General features: G+C 38.3%; 3 protein-coding genes across 3 annotated transcripts in view; 2 read left to right on the top strand and 1 right to left on the bottom strand.

Moving 5' to 3' along the window:
• Positions 1 to 990: 990 nt before the first annotated feature.
• LOC148722406 (uncharacterized) lies at positions 991 to 2,429 on the top strand. The gene has a single exon (XM_088736519.1). It carries the CDS (start codon positions 1,043 to 1,045, stop codon positions 2,009 to 2,011), a length of 969 nt encoding a protein of 322 aa, XP_088592645.1. The 5' UTR covers positions 991 to 1,042; the 3' UTR covers positions 2,012 to 2,429.
• Positions 2,430 to 4,544: 2,115 nt separating this feature from the next.
• LOC111322973 (lysosomal aspartic protease) lies at positions 4,545 to 12,955 on the bottom strand. The gene is made up of 8 exons (XM_022926222.2): positions 12,798 to 12,955; positions 9,838 to 10,112; positions 8,980 to 9,098; positions 7,982 to 8,181; positions 7,341 to 7,463; positions 6,823 to 6,967; positions 6,217 to 6,315; positions 4,545 to 4,943 (listed from the first exon to the last, which is right to left on the bottom strand). Exons 1-8 carry the CDS (start codon positions 12,857 to 12,859, stop codon positions 4,782 to 4,784), a joined length of 1,185 nt encoding a protein of 394 aa, XP_022781957.2. The 5' UTR covers positions 12,860 to 12,955; the 3' UTR covers positions 4,545 to 4,781.
• LOC111322972 (BLOC-2 complex member HPS5) overlaps positions 12,145 to 16,375 on the top strand; it is a 29,779-nt gene continuing 25,548 nt past the window's right edge. Inside the window, exons 1-5 of the mRNA XM_022926219.2 lie at positions 12,145 to 12,203; positions 13,045 to 13,363; positions 14,383 to 14,493; positions 15,641 to 15,702; positions 16,242 to 16,296. Of these exons, the coding sequence (XP_022781954.2) occupies positions 13,244 to 13,363; positions 14,383 to 14,493; positions 15,641 to 15,702; positions 16,242 to 16,296 (348 nt within the window). The 5' untranslated portion in view covers positions 12,145 to 12,203; positions 13,045 to 13,243. The remainder of the gene's footprint in view (positions 12,204 to 13,044; positions 13,364 to 14,382; positions 14,494 to 15,640; positions 15,703 to 16,241; positions 16,297 to 16,375) is intronic.

Here is a 16,375-nt window from a genome sequence, read left to right as displayed (position 1 = left end):
CGTCAACGAAAAATCGAAACACTTAGATTATTAGATACAATGAAATATATGAAGTTCATATTTTTTTTTTATTTTTTATTTTTTTTTTTTTTAGATTATTGTCAACAATAAAGGTGTGGATGTAAATTAACCGCTGCAGGAAATTTGAAAAGCTGATGTCTCCAGTGAAATACGATGGGAGGATCAGCTTAAGATTAAAAACTTTGTTTCAAAATAAAGAAAGGTGTGCGAGGAGCCTCAAAGCGACCTGTCAAAAATCCTTCCTCAAATTTATAGGGGCGACAGTCACTTTAGATCGCCCAACGCTTGAGGTTAGACCGAGCAAAATGCATTTGCATGCAGCTGCCCAAACGCCTTCACCCCATTCAAATCATTGTCACGACTGAAAAATCCAATTTGAAGCCACACGAGGCTTAGTATGGTATGTCTCATTTTTCAATTCAGTGACCAAACTTAACTGCGGTCTGGCCATTCGAAGAGGACAAAAATGATGCAGTATTTTGAATTAAATAACGCAGGAGTGATGTAATCAACCTTTATTCAACAACCCCGTCTCTCGGGCAGCTACTTCCTCGCGGCCACTTTTTCCTACGCTTTAGGGGATTACTGAAGAGAGGATTGCCTGAGGTGCTGACTGTTTTTGGAGCCTCATATTGAAAATAGTAAGCTGCGCCCATCATGATTATATTACAATTCATAAGTACCGCCCTTTGTTTGTCTTAGACAACAAAACATAAGAGATTTGTTCGATCAATTATTTCAAGAAGTGCCCTGTTTTTTTTTTCTTCATATAGCTTACACCGTAGCACCCTAGTGGAACCCTAAGAGATAGATTATACACCTTTACACCAGTTCTTGACTGTCAAAATTGTTAAGCAAGTCATAAAACAGCGACCTACATCGAAATAGTTATTTCCGCCTGTTCCACGAAACAGGGGATTCCCCAGTTATCTATTTCATTGTTCGTATGCCTACCGCAGACTGGGTACCACCAGGCGGAGAACAGTGTCTCTTTGTCATCTCGATCAAGCGATTGTAGCAAATGGCGAGTAGGCCCCTCGATCCTTTCCATATACTTTTAAATGATCTTAGCCACGGGCTAGACGAAAGAAATCTACAGAGTCTGATACACGTTTGTGGAGAATACATTCCGGGCTGTCAGCGAGAACGAATCTATAGTGGATGGGATGTTTTCAGCATTCTACGCCAACAGAACGTTATCGGCACAGAGTGTCAAAAGATCTCGAACTTGCTTGCAATCATTAAGGAAGTGAAGCCTAGGAGGACAGATTTAGTCAACAAAGTTAAGAAACATATTCAAGAGTGTTATGACGATGCAGAAACTATGCTGGAAGAACTCCAGTCAAGCTGGGAATTCAACCAACTACGACTTCCGAGCTCACGATGCTCTACACCGAGCCCTGGAGAGGATTGTTGTCGTATCCGTTGCGGTGGATTTGCGTGTAATTATAACCACAGCAATTCATGTTGTTATGCTTGTTTCATTTGGTACGGCGTCATTCTGGGTGTTTTGTCTTTTCTCTTGGCCATTGTGGCTGCTCTGGCGTGGTATTCTGACATCCCAAGAGTTACAGAGTATCTGAAATCGAACGACGACATAAAAGGCGCAGGTCCCTTCGCGATTGGTGGCTTAGTATTCCTCGCGTTAAGCAGTGCTGTGTGTGTAATTTGTCTGAAATATTGTAGGCAAAGAAATGCTACACAGTACGCAGTGCTTCCAAACGTTTCAGAATCAATCAGTAATCAAGCAAGTTATGCCACATCGGAGCGCTCCTACCGATCAGCAGCACCGACAAGGATAAACTCAAGGTCCTTAAGCTCTGGGCAGATTACAGCTTCCACCGGTTCTATAGCCTCTAGATGTTCTAGAGGCTCATGCTATATTGCACATTCTTTACGAGGAGCTGATTCTGTTCCCGATGGCTTTCCAGAGGACGAGCCTTCGACTCCGGATGCTGGCCCAGAAGGAGATGACGAAATGATGGAATAGGCCCGATTTAGACTTACATAGATGGTCGGCTAATGATTCATGAACAAAAAGGGATTAAAGATACAAATTTGCTCGCTGGTTTGATGGTTTATTTCAGTTAGAAGTAGACTTAACCCTCTCAGAGAGGGCTTGATCAACCAACTCTGATCTCGTCCGAGATTTTGCTTCGCTATCCCAGTAAATCACGAAATCTCTTAGAGTCTTTCGATTCAGTCCAAGGCCTCACCGTACAAGTTGAAATTGAAATATGCAAATTACGCCTTTCATTTTAGACTTCAGGAATTCGCAAATCCATATGAACGACAGAGTCAACAGTTTTGTGGGAGCCCGCAAAAGGCTAGAAGATGCTGAGAACATCATTCGAATTCTTAAAGAAGGAAGGATTGATTATTTTTATAATTAAATTTTGATAATTGAACCTTTTTGGGTGCGTGACTTTTCTGTACGACAGTTAGAGCTGTGCAAACATGGCTCACGATAGTAAATATGCGTTTAGGATAACCTCATTCCCAGGGCCTTTTCCCAATTAAGGGAAAAGGCCTTGGGAACGAGGTTGCCTTTTAGACCAAGCGTGATGTCAAGTTGGCTGGACATTGGCCGAGTTCCTTTTTTGCTTTTTTATGGACTGAGACGAAATCGAGGTCCATAAAAATTTGAAAAAAGAACGAGGCTGATATCCAACCATCTGGACCGAACAAGCTTGGTCGATAAAAGGATTTATTACACGACTCGGGCAGTCAGAGGGCTAATAACTAAAATCAATCAATCAAAATGCTCTATTGCCGGTTAATATTCTCTCAGTATTGGACCGGGCACTGTCCCGAATGGTCCCGAACGATACCGCACTTGTGTCCCTTTGAACTTCAGTCGTATAATAAATCTCTTATTAACCAAGCTTGCTCGGGACCGTACTGGAAGAATATCGGCCCTCGGTCTTTTTTGTACGGACCTTGCTGCGCTCGGTCCGTACTCAGTGTCAAGACCTCGGGCCGATATTCTCCCAGTACGGCCCTCGCGCTTGGTTAATAAGATATATTTATTATATAACAAAAAGATTTCGCATTATTAGGAGCCGTGAAAGAAAAGGCCAACTGTGTTTGTAGCACAATAAACTCACGTCGGAGTCATTCCTGTTTTCCAGTTGTTTTGACTATCATTCTGCTGCTTTTTGCGCCTCCATAACTGACATTGTCCAAGAATTGCGAACTAAAGACTTATTCAATTTTTTTCTATGCGCGGAATCAACGCCAGCATTCCCAATAAAAATTAAATGCAGGATTCTCTTCAAAATGGCCACGGGCGCTACCAGCGATGCAATAAAGATAATAAACCCCAAGTCCGAATCGGACTGATTCACTTGCTTTCGTTTCAGAGACAATTTTGAAGCCTAGAAACTGGAATTCAAAGACCATGAAAACTTTTCGAGACTACGTTTTGAATTCGAAGCGACGAGATGCATTTTCAGTGGTTAGAATTAGTCTGTCTCAAGAAAAATATGCACAGATTTCTTAAAGCTGAAATCCGAGAATTAGGGTATTCCCAGCTATCACTTTCCGCTAATCAGTGTTCCCGCATTTTCCGGTGGGGTACTGAAGGGTGTTTTGCATATTTACGAAAGTTTTATCTTGTTAGAATAAGAAACTTGCTCGAAACAAATAATGCCACTACTGTACCGAACAAGTGCAAACAGCGTGGTTCGATGGGCTTCAGGTGCGGATGTTCTCAGGCTTCTTATTTTCTCTTCACCTCAGTCAGCCCTTACCGCGCTCAATGGACAGTTTATTAGAGAGCCTGGTATGGTTTCCTGCAACAGAGCTACTGTGACCACTCTGAATTTACTGGTGTGTTCACCATAATAAATGATATTTAGAGGTAAACTGCGTCATTTTTTTAACGAAATTTTTACGCACGCACACGATTTAACTCTCTTTCCAAGACTGTGACGATAGCAGCAGCCAGCCTGCAGAAGAGATGGGTATAATAAACAAACTGTCATCGTCAACGCAACCCGTGTAGAAAGAGAGTTCGCTTTTAGCGTATAACCAGTAAAGTATCGACTTCTTTATGCCATTTCACAATGCGAATTTTGGGGTCATCCTCGGTGTAAACCTGACGAGGTTTTCTTTGTTTCATTAGGTATTGTTTTGCCGCACGCTATTGTTTATAATGTTTTGTTGTCTTTGTTTTACGTCACTCGTGAGCTTCACAGGTTTTTACACCGAGGATGAGCCGAGTTTTGGGGAAGTGCTCACGATCATTTTTTACCTTGGGGATAGATAGCGCCTAAGGTGTTAGAATTGACAGGTTTATGACGTGAGGGTAAACCGTTGTTGGATTAACCCAGGTTAAAATCGAATAGCTGAGTGTCATTGTAGCAATGCCAACGGAACCAGCTCAAATGTTTACTGAGGCACGAGGGAGGGGAGAAAAGAGAGGAAGAGAAGGGGGGAGGGAGAGAAGAGGGAGAGAGTTGGAACAATTTTCTCCAAGAGTTTCGAGTCAAATTATTATAAATTCAATAATTCACTACTACTTATCTATAAATCATTTATTACAAATTCTCAGGGCTACACTGCAAACAACATGATAAAAGCAATTTAACTACTCAATTTAAGATTAAAAAGTTTCTAAAAATAGGCTTTCCAAGCAACCACCAAGTTAAAAAAAAAGTTTCACACTGAAAATAATATTTTTTAAGAGGGTTCCTTCACTTGAATGACTAAAAGATGCATGCTTAAGCGTCAGTGGCTGAGGTGTCCTCCCAAATGACTCACTTAGTCTTAGCAAAACCAACACGATTGTTTCCCAGATCAAACTCGGTATAATATGGGCCAATAAATACATCTCCCAAGATCCACAGGGGGCCAGCAGGAGCAGGGATGTCAATACCTAAGAAGCCACTCAGACACTCAGTTTGACCCATGACTGTCACCTTTCCAAAAAAAAGACAAAAATATCCAACAGTTAAGAAATTGTTACTGGGAGCGTTTCAAGTGAGGGTAGTAAAAACCAACACCAATCACCTAAGCCATTTCACTCACAAAAAAATGTCCAGTTGTTCGAAGGCCGATTAGCACTAATCCAGGGATAAATTTCGAGTCAGGTTTTCTTATTTCTCTCTTTATTCAAGAACCTTTACGAGATAATTTTCCCTGTTCTTTTTAGAGCATCCGATCTTCAAATTGTAGACACAAAATAATTAAATTGAACTTTCTCCTAAAGCTTTCAGATCTGAAATCAAATTTCACGCTAACTCTGGGTTAACTTAACTCAGCTTTGAACAACCCGGCCCAGATCTAATAACTAATTCTCCTAACTTTCTGCCAAACAGTTCTTATTTTGTTAATTTGGAGAGAAAGGGTTAATTAAGTGCCATGGGCAATTAGTGGTGTGTGGCACTCTATTTAACAAATGGTAAACACCACTGCGTACACTATTGAGTTACGGATGCACGCGGGAGGTTGCTAAGCACGAAAGAAGCGTAAGAGTCGCTCGAGGCGATAGCCGAGAGCGACTCTAGCTTCTTGAGGCGATAGCCGAGAGCGACTCTAGCTTCTTGAGTGCTTAGCAAACCTCCCAAGTGCATCCATAACTCAATAGTGTACGCTGTGGTGTTTACCATTTGTTTTATAACATAACATTAACACACTGTAGCTAGAGTTCTCTTTTATTTAACAAATCTTACGTGACCAGAAAAAACAAGCGCGCGCGGAAAAATAGTCTTTGCATTTGCTCACGTCAGCAGCGTACACCCATGGGCAAATGGGGGACGCTAAATTGACCAATCAGAGCGCGCGCTTTACTTTGGTTATGTTATAAAATTGTCTTTTAATTTTATTTAATTTAATATACAGAGTATAATTTCGGAGTATGTAGGAAGAAAAATTTGGAGAATATGCATTCTGACGTTAGGGTGTAATTAAAAGGCTATTTCAAATCTATTGGTTCGCTATCAGAAATGCTGCAGACTGTTTGGCTGTACCACACGCTACATCATCTACTCTGCAGTTAATAGCGAGTAAACTAAGCAGCCTTAAATTGTGTTTGTAAACAAAATTAAATCAAAACACAGGCGTGTATTTTCATGTAAGTTTTGAATGATCGGTAAATTTAAATTACAACTTGTTTATACATTCTTGATTTCTAAACGTGATAGATAAAAAAAAAAAAAAAAAAAGAAGAAAAAAAACAGACCCAATGCATACCTTGAGAACATATTCTTTTCCAGTGAGAGTGAAATTTTTTCCACCAAGAACAAAGTCAATTGGAGGGAGAGAGTCAACCTTGCTGCAGTCAATTATGTACTGAAATATGAAATTCATTTTAAATTACAACACACGCATAGACGTGCACAGATGAGATGCAACAATATACTAATTAATGTGCAAGGGTTGATGCGGTTATTCTTAAAGAAAAAACCTATTCAATCATCCAGTGATTCTACCCAAGAGTTCATACTTAAAATAATGGGTAGCCTACCACTGATGACATTTTCTTGGAGTGATATAGTATGTGAACTTAATAGTGTTTACTGTCACAGCTTTATTAACAACAGGTTCTTCTTTTCTTGGTTAATAATAACAATAGCAAAAGGCTCCTCCATCTTTTATCATTTTTTTTCCCACAAAAACTTTCATCAAATTGGACAAAAGGTTTGAAAATTTGGTAGCTGTAATGGCTTTCTTAGGCATGACACCCAGATATTCACCAATTTCTGCTTCCATGTACATGTATTTGGTGACTATGACAAACTTATATTAATTGCTTGTTGGGGGAAAACATTTGATGAATCAGAAACCAATGATATCTACCTCACCACCAACTATTGGACTGGCACCAATCATTTCATTTAACTTGTTAACTTCTGCGGTAGGTCCCCCAATAAGTGAGGTACCGGTATCAGCAATAGCTTGACAGCCACCCTGGCAAAAGGTTGATTTTCCATTCACAATCACACTGAAACAAATTGATTGATCTGCTTTAAGTCCTCAGTTTATAAATGCATAAAGTTTACCAGCTTGTCTATTCTGAAATTGTATAAATTGCAACTCACTTAAAGGAACCACTGCTTTACTTGATTTTCGTGAACCAGTGGGTCTAATAAAATTTATCTCATGAGAAAAGTATGGTCAGATTTCTCTAAGGGGGGCACAGATTCGACTCCTGTCAGAGCCTGAATTTTATTTTTTCAATCACTTAAATTGCAACTCCCCTGCAAGGATCATTGCAGGTGAGAATAAAGAGTAAGAATACAAAAAGAAAAAAAAAAAGAAAATAGAAAAACAAACAAAATAAGTAAAGTTAATGTAAACAATAGCCAAGAGCTTACCTGTCCATCTTAAATTGCCAGTATCCCTTCTTAGAGACAGGAATATAGGTAAAGTCTCCTGTATAGTGCTTGGGGTCGGAACCACCAAAGATCAGTTCCCCTCCCGGTGACCCAGATGGATCCCTTAGAATCAAACAATGAAAATATTCAACATCATTCAACAAGATGAACAGAAGTGATGGACTACATTTACTAGAAACAAGATGAACAGAAGTGATGGACTACATTTCCTAGACATGTTTGCCAGAAATTATGAAAACAATTTCTCCAGTCCAATTTTAAACAGAATTACTCTCATATACATGCACAACTGCATGTAGCTTGGACTATAGATTCCAAGATCTGGTTGCACTGTTCACTTGGCAGAACACCCCAGCAAAATTGTGAGATTGCAGGTTGAAGGCCATGGCTTTTCTTTCCCCAGTAGCACAGTTTTGGTACAAGGTACAAGTAATTAGTCAACTCTACCTATTTTACGAATTCTTGTAAAATTTTAACCCCAGAACATGTAGTTCTTTCCTTTACATTTTTAGTAGATGTACTGTATTCAGATTCCACCGCAACAGTCAGTGGTTACAGGTAATTTTATCAACAGACATAAGCTCTCATCCTAAGCATACTCATCTGTGAAATGCACATACCTGTTCAAGTAAAATGAGAAAACTGGTTTCTGCACAAGGCTTTGTTGGACCATATCATAGAAAACTGGAACAACACCATCTACAGATATGGTATCATATGCCATGCCAAGGATTCCATCAAATTTTGCTGCAACAAAGGCCACTCCTGGTTCACTCATGGCTTCAGCAAATGTTTGTTTTTTTACGGTTAAACCAGCAATCTGTAAGAATAAAATTGAAAAACAAAAAAAAAAAAAGATTTGGATTGTTAGTTAATCAAGCTATGCATATTCAGAGGGGTAGTATGTGCATCATGGTGATTGTATCAGTTTGTTAAAAAGTCTGACCCAGACGTTGTGCCATAGGAAATAGGGACCTTAAGCAGTTAGGACGGCAAAGATAAGGAAGACGTCGATTAAAAAATGAATTTCCACTTTTAATTAAAATTTCAAAAATGGCTGCATGTGTTTACCATCTCATACAGCGCCCCAACTCAACCTCAACATGACGTGTAAAAGTAGCGTTGAGTTCCAAATGGGAATTTAAATAATTTGCCGTCACGGTTTCAGTTCACAGATGACACAAATTTTGGTGATTTCACGTTGTTGTTTTGCAAAGGACAGCTAAGAAATGTACTAAGTTTTAAAATGCAGTTGCTGACCTATTGTTCTGCCAATTAGATCTTTTGTTTTTCCACGGCCTCATTGCCGTTGCCGTCGCGGTTTGCTTAAGGTCCCAAATGTATAGAGAACAGTATGGAGAATGCACATACTGATGTTAGGAAGTACAATGTAAAGATTTAACACTAAGAATATACTTTGAACTAAACAATTGGCTACAAGGTTTAAAATTGGTGTCCAACTGGTACACTGTATGGTAATACCATGCATAAAAAAAGGGAGAATCTCAATAGGAGGGAGTTAAGGACTCAAGATACTGTTAGTGATAGAACTACCCTTACACACACATTTACATGTAACTTAACCTACACAAAGTAGCATGATAAGAATGTTATTTACCTCCACATTATCAGCGCTGAGAAATCCCTTCATGCTTCCACTGCCATACTGGATCTCAAACTTGGTGCCATTTTCCACATAAGTACTAGATTTGGTGCTGTCATACTTGTTGTGCAATACTGAAGATGGAATAAAAAAAAAGTTACAAATAAGAAATGAAGCTGGACAATGTGGTTATAAATATGTTTCCTCAGCCCTTTACACCCCTACATCAGTATAAATTTTCTCCATACTGTTCTCTAAACAATTCCTAAGGATGCTGACAAGGAGAATTTGTTTAACTATCAAGAGATTCTTTAGTTGGTGATCATTTCCATTATTCTCCTGACCTTAATGTGTGATTCAGGGGTGATATTGTAAGGAGAAATTAGATGCTGGTCACTCTTGGGAGTTAAATGGTTAAGGTACCACTTGTAGTAGGTGTAGGTGTAGGGGGGAGGGGGGGAGGGAGGGGGAGGGGGGATTGGGGAAGGGGGATGTTTTTGAAGGCCAAGACCAAACAGAATAGCAAATGGCAGGAAACAGGAGAGGAAAGAACAGGAATTTGCAGAAAAAAATTTAAATGTGAACAATCTTGTTAATTAGGAAACACATGTAATGTATGATCTTCTGAAACACAGCCCTGAAGATACGAGTCAAAGGCGTAGAAGGGAGGAGATCCACCAGAGTTTCTCTATCCTACTTGCCAGGTTCTGACTAAACTGCATTCATTGGTTTAATTGGTTAAGTTTCCAACATGCTATGCTTGCAGCAGTGTTTTCAAACTTAATGTTCACAAACAATTCATAATTATGGTTCAACTCTTCGATTCTGGCAGCATTACACAGTAGAAATGTGTTAGAATTGACTACAACTTACAACATGCAACATCACTCAAAGGGCACTTCTTGGAGGGAACCCACAAATTGGAAGAACCAGTGTCAAAAACCACTTTGAATGGCTGCGGAGGAGTTCCAATTGTGATGGCTCCATAGTACTGAGCATCAAGATAATTTGAGAGAGGTTCTGGGCCACCATACTCCACTGAGTACTTGTGCTTCAACTCTTGCTGTGCTTTCTTAAGAATATCTTCAGATGAAATGCCGATGTCTTTCAAAGAATTCCTGATGGACCTGAACTTGTGCAAAGGCACTCTGCAATGAAAAAAACAAAAAACATTTAATTTTCAACAAACATGATCAATCACAGATATGCAGGGCTTGACACTAACAGTAGCCAACTAGCCACAGACTAGTAAAATTCAGTTTTGGATGTTGGTTTTCAATTTCCACTGACATGTTTGGCTAGTAAACAAACTGAAATTGTCTCAATATCTAAGTTGTCACTAACCACTGGCTAGTAAGTTGAAAAGTTAATGTTGCCCAGATATGTTTGAAAAATTCAACAATGTTTAACTCTTTCACCATCAGAAATGACCAAAGAAAAACTTTACCTTGACCCCTTATACCCTAACTCAATATTTATTGGCACTAACAAGGAGAATTTATTCAACAATTGAAGCTTCTTAGGCTAGTGATCATTTCCTTCATTCTCGTGATCTAGGGGATCAAATGATTCAGCATTATCACCACTGCACGCAGCCAAATGACAAACTGCCTCCCGTTTAGCTCCATCGGTTAGAGCGCTGGACTGTTGTGCAGGAGGTAGAGGTTGATGGTTCGAGCCCCGGCCGGACCAACACTCAAGGTCTTAAAATAACTGAAGAGAATGCGCTACCTTTCTATAATATTAAGAAATGGATAGACATTCTAGTCTTCTCGGATAAGGACGAATAAACTGTAGGTCCTGTCTCCTGCATCTAATAATTAGTTAATTTGGTTAGGCAGGGGACGTTAAAGAACCCACTCACAAGATTGCTGTGATGTGGTCTGGCCTGTTTACTGGGAATTGGGGGGAGGGGGCATCTTCAAACAAGTTTCCTTCGATTGTTTGTAAACTGCTGATGCAGTCTGGCCAAAGTCCCCCAAAAAGTGTTGTGATGCCCATTTGATCATATCCACATGTTAATTTGCGCAATATAAATATTAAATTATTATTATTATTATTAAACTGCCCTCTCTAAAATGCTCCTTTTCGCGGGCCAAATGGCAAAAGTGTGGGCTGTAAATGGCATTTGACACCCTGACACATATTTTATTAAATGAATTTGTACAATTTGGCCTTGTGAATTAATAATAATGATAATCACATGACTTTAGTTAGGCAATAGTTTATTTGTGTCCCTTATAGCATCATTTGCAGCCTCACTCAGCTCAGGTGCAAATAATGTTACTTGGGCCACAAATAAACTATATACCCTCCAAAAGTCATGTGATTGTCCTAGTATTACTGCAAGGATAAAATTAAAAGCTGGTGGGTCTTTAAAGGGTTTAGATATCAAAGAGAGGAGAAGGAAATACCACTTGTAGTGTAGAATGTAATGTTTGATTTAACAGCAAATTCTCAGAACTAAAATTTTACAAAATGTATCACAGAGGGGGCACTGGGGTCTACTGTATTAGAAATTGCCAAACTGTAGATCTTGAGAGTGACAATTTTGCTCAGACCTATTTATACAACAATGTTCTAAAGAAGTCCCAATGGACAGCATTTTTCCCAGTAATCTTTTCTGGATTTACTGGCTCCTTTTGTTTGACAAAGCAGTAAAATACCTGAGTTGATCTAAAATAAATTATAAACTGTACTAGAGAGTATTTTCAATGGTTGGCCACCAAAATCCTCCAGTGAAGACTGACAACTTATTCCTGCGAGTGACGTATTTGTGCTGTAAATGTTTTCACAAGCAACTGCACTTTTCACATATCAACTTGTCAAACATAGACATGCTTTATAGTTTTCCTTCAAGTCAAGTATTAGAAAAAAATTGGAATCATTATTTCCCCTTGCTCAACACCAAGACAAAGAGAACCACTCCACTGAAAACAGCCCAGCACGAAATTTGGGGACGTCCTTAAGATCTTTTTAGTTATGTTATAATCCTAAGGAAGTTTCAAACCTCCCTTTCTCTGCTATTTATTTAACTTCTTTATTTTACGATATTTTTAGATAACTTACGTTTGCAGGTGAATAGGACTGGAAAATTTCACCAATCACAGCTTGAAACGATGAATTCAGTGACGTAATTTTCTACTTTGACAAATTACGAAAAACCAAATAATATTCCATTAACAAAACTACTTCAGTTTCATTCATCAAAATGAGAAAAAGTGAAAAAGCTCTTACAGGTGAGCGTAAACCTCTTTGTTCCTTGATTCCCTTTGCGATAATTTTAAATACCTTTCTCTTTCAAGTTAAACTATTTAGCACAAACAGAAGCAGCGCTGCAGCGGTGATAGAAATTCTAATAGCATGGCCTGGTTTGGCTCTCGAATTGATCGAAGGTGATTTTTTTTTTAAGAACTGAGCAGAAGAAAGAAAATAAAACACAACTATCTAGCAGTGCTTCACTAGTTTAACGATGGCTAAAACATTGTCATAGATATTAAATTTACAAGCCTTGGTATAGCTGAGTGTGATGGCAATAAATGATGTGGAAAGTATGCATGGCAAAGACCTGAAGGTTCGATATGCGATCGACTTAAAAGAATCTGATTTCAGTTTACAAATGTGAAAATTTCATGTCCTTGGTGGAAAACGCATTATTGGCTGATAAGGAAACTCGCCGATCGCGAAAATCGAAATTTCTTTTTAACACATGCATTAAAAAAACTCCTTTGAATTGTGCGTTGAACAAAGCTACAATTGATTGTGTTTTCAATCTTTAAAATTTACGCCGTATTTTGTACGATACGTGGTCATAAAAAGCAAGAGGATCTTACCTCAGGGCAGCCTGTGATAGGCTAACCAAGAAAAAAGCCACGAGAACCACTGGGAAGTTCATGATCTTTTGCCTGAGTTGCACGCTAACAGGACGACAAAGTTAGTGCTTGAAGGTTTTATATTTAAGACCACGTGACTAACGTTAGGTCTGTCACGAGACTTTCCCGTCAAGAAGAAAATGGAAATAATTACGTATTCACCTATTTCAGCGAGCTGTTTTGACTCACTTTTTTTTGCGAAAAATAGCAGTAACTACTTCGAAAATTACAGTCACGAAAGGAAAATATTCCACAAATTTTCTCAAGTTCTTGCGAGAAAAAGTCCGCTTTCCGGTTCCTGACCCAGCAGCATCTCAGCTGGCGACATTCACCGACAACTTCCGAATAACTTCGGAGAATATACGAAGTTTCCAGTCCCAGTCCTTCGGTACTCGACCCAAACTAATATGGCTGCTGCAGAGGTGGTTCGATGGAGTTCAGTTGTTGGAGAATATGGGGTTTTACTGACCGAAATGGGATCCATGGAGGATCTGCAAAACCCAATAAAGCCATATCCTCGTATAAAGGTGTGTGGGCTGATGAGATGCCATAGAATTTCTTATGTTTGCCATAAAACTGCAGAAATGAAGTGCTCTGCGACAACTTGCGTCGAAACTGACGTGTTGTTTAGCAGATCATATCATTCTCACTAGTTCTGAGAACTTAACTTTTACTAAATTCGTATCTGAATTCGTATCTAACAAAATTCCTAAGCACGTAGGTAACTTATGGAGTGAAAACCCAAGCGATTTGCAAATTACTATTTGGTTTAGATCGAGAGGAGAATTCCAAAATTATTTTGGAATTCTCCTCGTTTTGTGAGTAGTGGGTAGGCTCCAGTCTGGAAGGCAATTACAAACAGAGAAGTCTGTTTACCTTTATTAGACGGGCATGGGTTTTTATATCAGGTAAGTAACACCGAGAGAAGGTACCACTTTCCTGCTGCATACAATACAATACAATAACTTTATTTAAACTTGAATTAAAGATGGCAAATACTTGCTAATATCTCCAAGTAAAGATATTAAAATTACTAAAATACAATACAATAAAAAAATTAAGTAATAAATATATGTCTAAATAAATTTGAATGTGACTAAAAAGTTAAAAATTGAAAATATTTACTGCAAAAGGTACAACAGTCAATGTCAAATTTCATTTTGGAAATTCCCAATTTAAATTTACTTAATTCAGGAATCGATCTCATGTAGTTAGGGAGAGAATTCCACAAGTTATCGCCCTGATCATTTTAAAAAAGAGAGTGAAGACCGTAAGTAGTGGTGTTTACTCTAGGTACAGTAAGAATATTGTCGCAATTTTACCTCACCCCCACCCACCTTTGACCCCTTCACTGAAGTGTGAAAAAGTGCTTTTTGTAGCTATGGATAAATAGCCCTACTTCTTGAATGTTTTTCCAGAAGTCTTGTTATTTCTTGTAGTAGAGGTTTTTGAGGAGGTGACTTAATTGATAATTGGCTAGAGTGTTTTAAGTGTGTAGACCTAACAAGCTTACTAGCATTAGGCTGATTGTATCATTTTCTTGTAGTATACTTGTATGACGGCTTGCAAGAAATACATAGCAATGGGCTCTTCTACTGGGGGCCTGTATATATTTGACAGGAAGACTTTGAAGCACATCAGGTTTATAAGTAACAAAGTAAGTTCAGCTGGAGTCTCACTGATCTGTAGACTCCTCCTAAAACAATTTTTTACTATCATGAAGGCTAGTTGAAACATAACATTATCAAGATGGTGCTCCTAATTCCTGAGTGAGTCATCTTCCCAGCTTGATATTCGAAGAAGTTCAGTAGCCTTTACCCATGGATCACAATAATATCTTGTTTTAAGCTTAGAAAACAGTTATATGTACTATCATTGGTCAATGAACTGGCCATATTTCACTGTAGAGGGTACTAAAATAATTTGAAAGTTTGTTTGAATTGAAATTTTTCCCCTGTATAATTATCTAAATCCAGAGATATTAATGCTAAATATCTAACTAACCTTGTTTTCCTTGGTCCATGCTGTACATAGGCAGTGGAAGCAGGGGTAGCTGTAGTCTCCCCTCCCAATCAAAAATTTGGGGGGCACAGAGACCCCCCCCCCCCCCCCTCTATGCTTTGCTTCAAAAAATATAGCTAATGCAGCATAAAAATTGCCAAAATTTTACAATCTTGTGATCTTTTCACAAATCCTTTTGATAGCATCGGGCTAGGTGAAAAAATATGTTGTAAAATGTTTTTTGAACAGCTCCAGCCTATGTTTGAGAAGCATATCAACTGGAGCAATTCTCTATAATACTAGACCATGTGTCTAGGAAATTAGACATGATTTATTTTTGTCTCTGGTAATCAATTCAAATTTTAAGCTGAAAAACTTAAGACTGTGCTAGAAAATTTGATTACAGCAAAACTCAAAACTGTAAAGATTGCAAAGTGGTTTGCTTGTGGCAATGAACAATGCAAAGGGCAATTTGGAAAATTCAAGCAGGGGTATGTGCATGTCTACATGAATATAAGCCCTCCCCACATTTCAAATGCTCCACTGCCTCTATTGAAAGTTGTGGAATCTTTTTTTTTTTGCTCAGAATTATGGTATAAAAGCAAGCAGAAAAAAACTTGCTTCATAACTCACAGTGCGGACCTCGAACTTGGTTACTTAGAGAAATTTCTGCACAAGAGATTTATTACTGAAATGATATTAAAAGGTTTTTCCTTTTGATCTTAGATCTGCTACTTTGTAGTCAAAAATATTGTAATACTGTATACTAAACTGTTTACATTATTTGGTTCGCAAACTAATAGGATGGCCCTATCCTAGCCATTTGCTTCACTCAATGCCGCAGTCTTTTGGGAGTTGCAACAAGGTATCAAAAATTTTTCTTAATGGTCGTTCTTACTTATTATTGTTTAAAAAATAATTGAAAGCCAAACAGGTTTTACTTGATGGCCAACTTGAAATCTGTACAGAGTTAAATAGGACTTGTCTCTTCAAAATTATGTGCTTCATGATTTACTCACCTTTGATTTGACCATAATCCGGTGAATTTTGAAATTTCACCTGCATTTAGGCCTTAAAAAAGAGACCAGCTTCTGATTTTTCCTTACGGTATCTTCCTTGAATCAACTGTAAAGGTCATGAGGATAACAGAAATGATCATCTGTGAAGTTCCTGACTGTCCAAAAATTTCTCTTTGTTATTACCAAAGGAAATGTCAGGAAACCATAGGGGGAGAATTTGAATTATACTGATGTTCAGGTTTAAAAGATAGAAGTCTTTAGTCCCATAGCAATCACATAATTATTGACTATGATACAATTTGTAGTTATTATAAAATACACTTTCATTTTTAATTGTCTTTGCCGATTGTGCTGACTTGATTTAATTTAATTTGATTTGATTTAGTTCTGGTATTGTCCTTGTACTGCAAGTTAGTTCTAGAAATAGAGAAAAACCAAAGGTACAGTTAATGAAAATGAATTTTCTATTTTAAATACAGTTGTAGTACTTATTAGTTTCTTACTCAATAACAAGTCTCT

This window comes from Stylophora pistillata, chromosome 10 (genome assembly GCF_964205215.1).
Source record: "Stylophora pistillata chromosome 10, jaStyPist1.2, whole genome shotgun sequence".
NCBI lineage: Eukaryota > Metazoa > Cnidaria > Anthozoa > Scleractinia > Pocilloporidae > Stylophora > Stylophora pistillata.
This window is presented reverse-complemented; position numbering and strand designations above follow the sequence as displayed.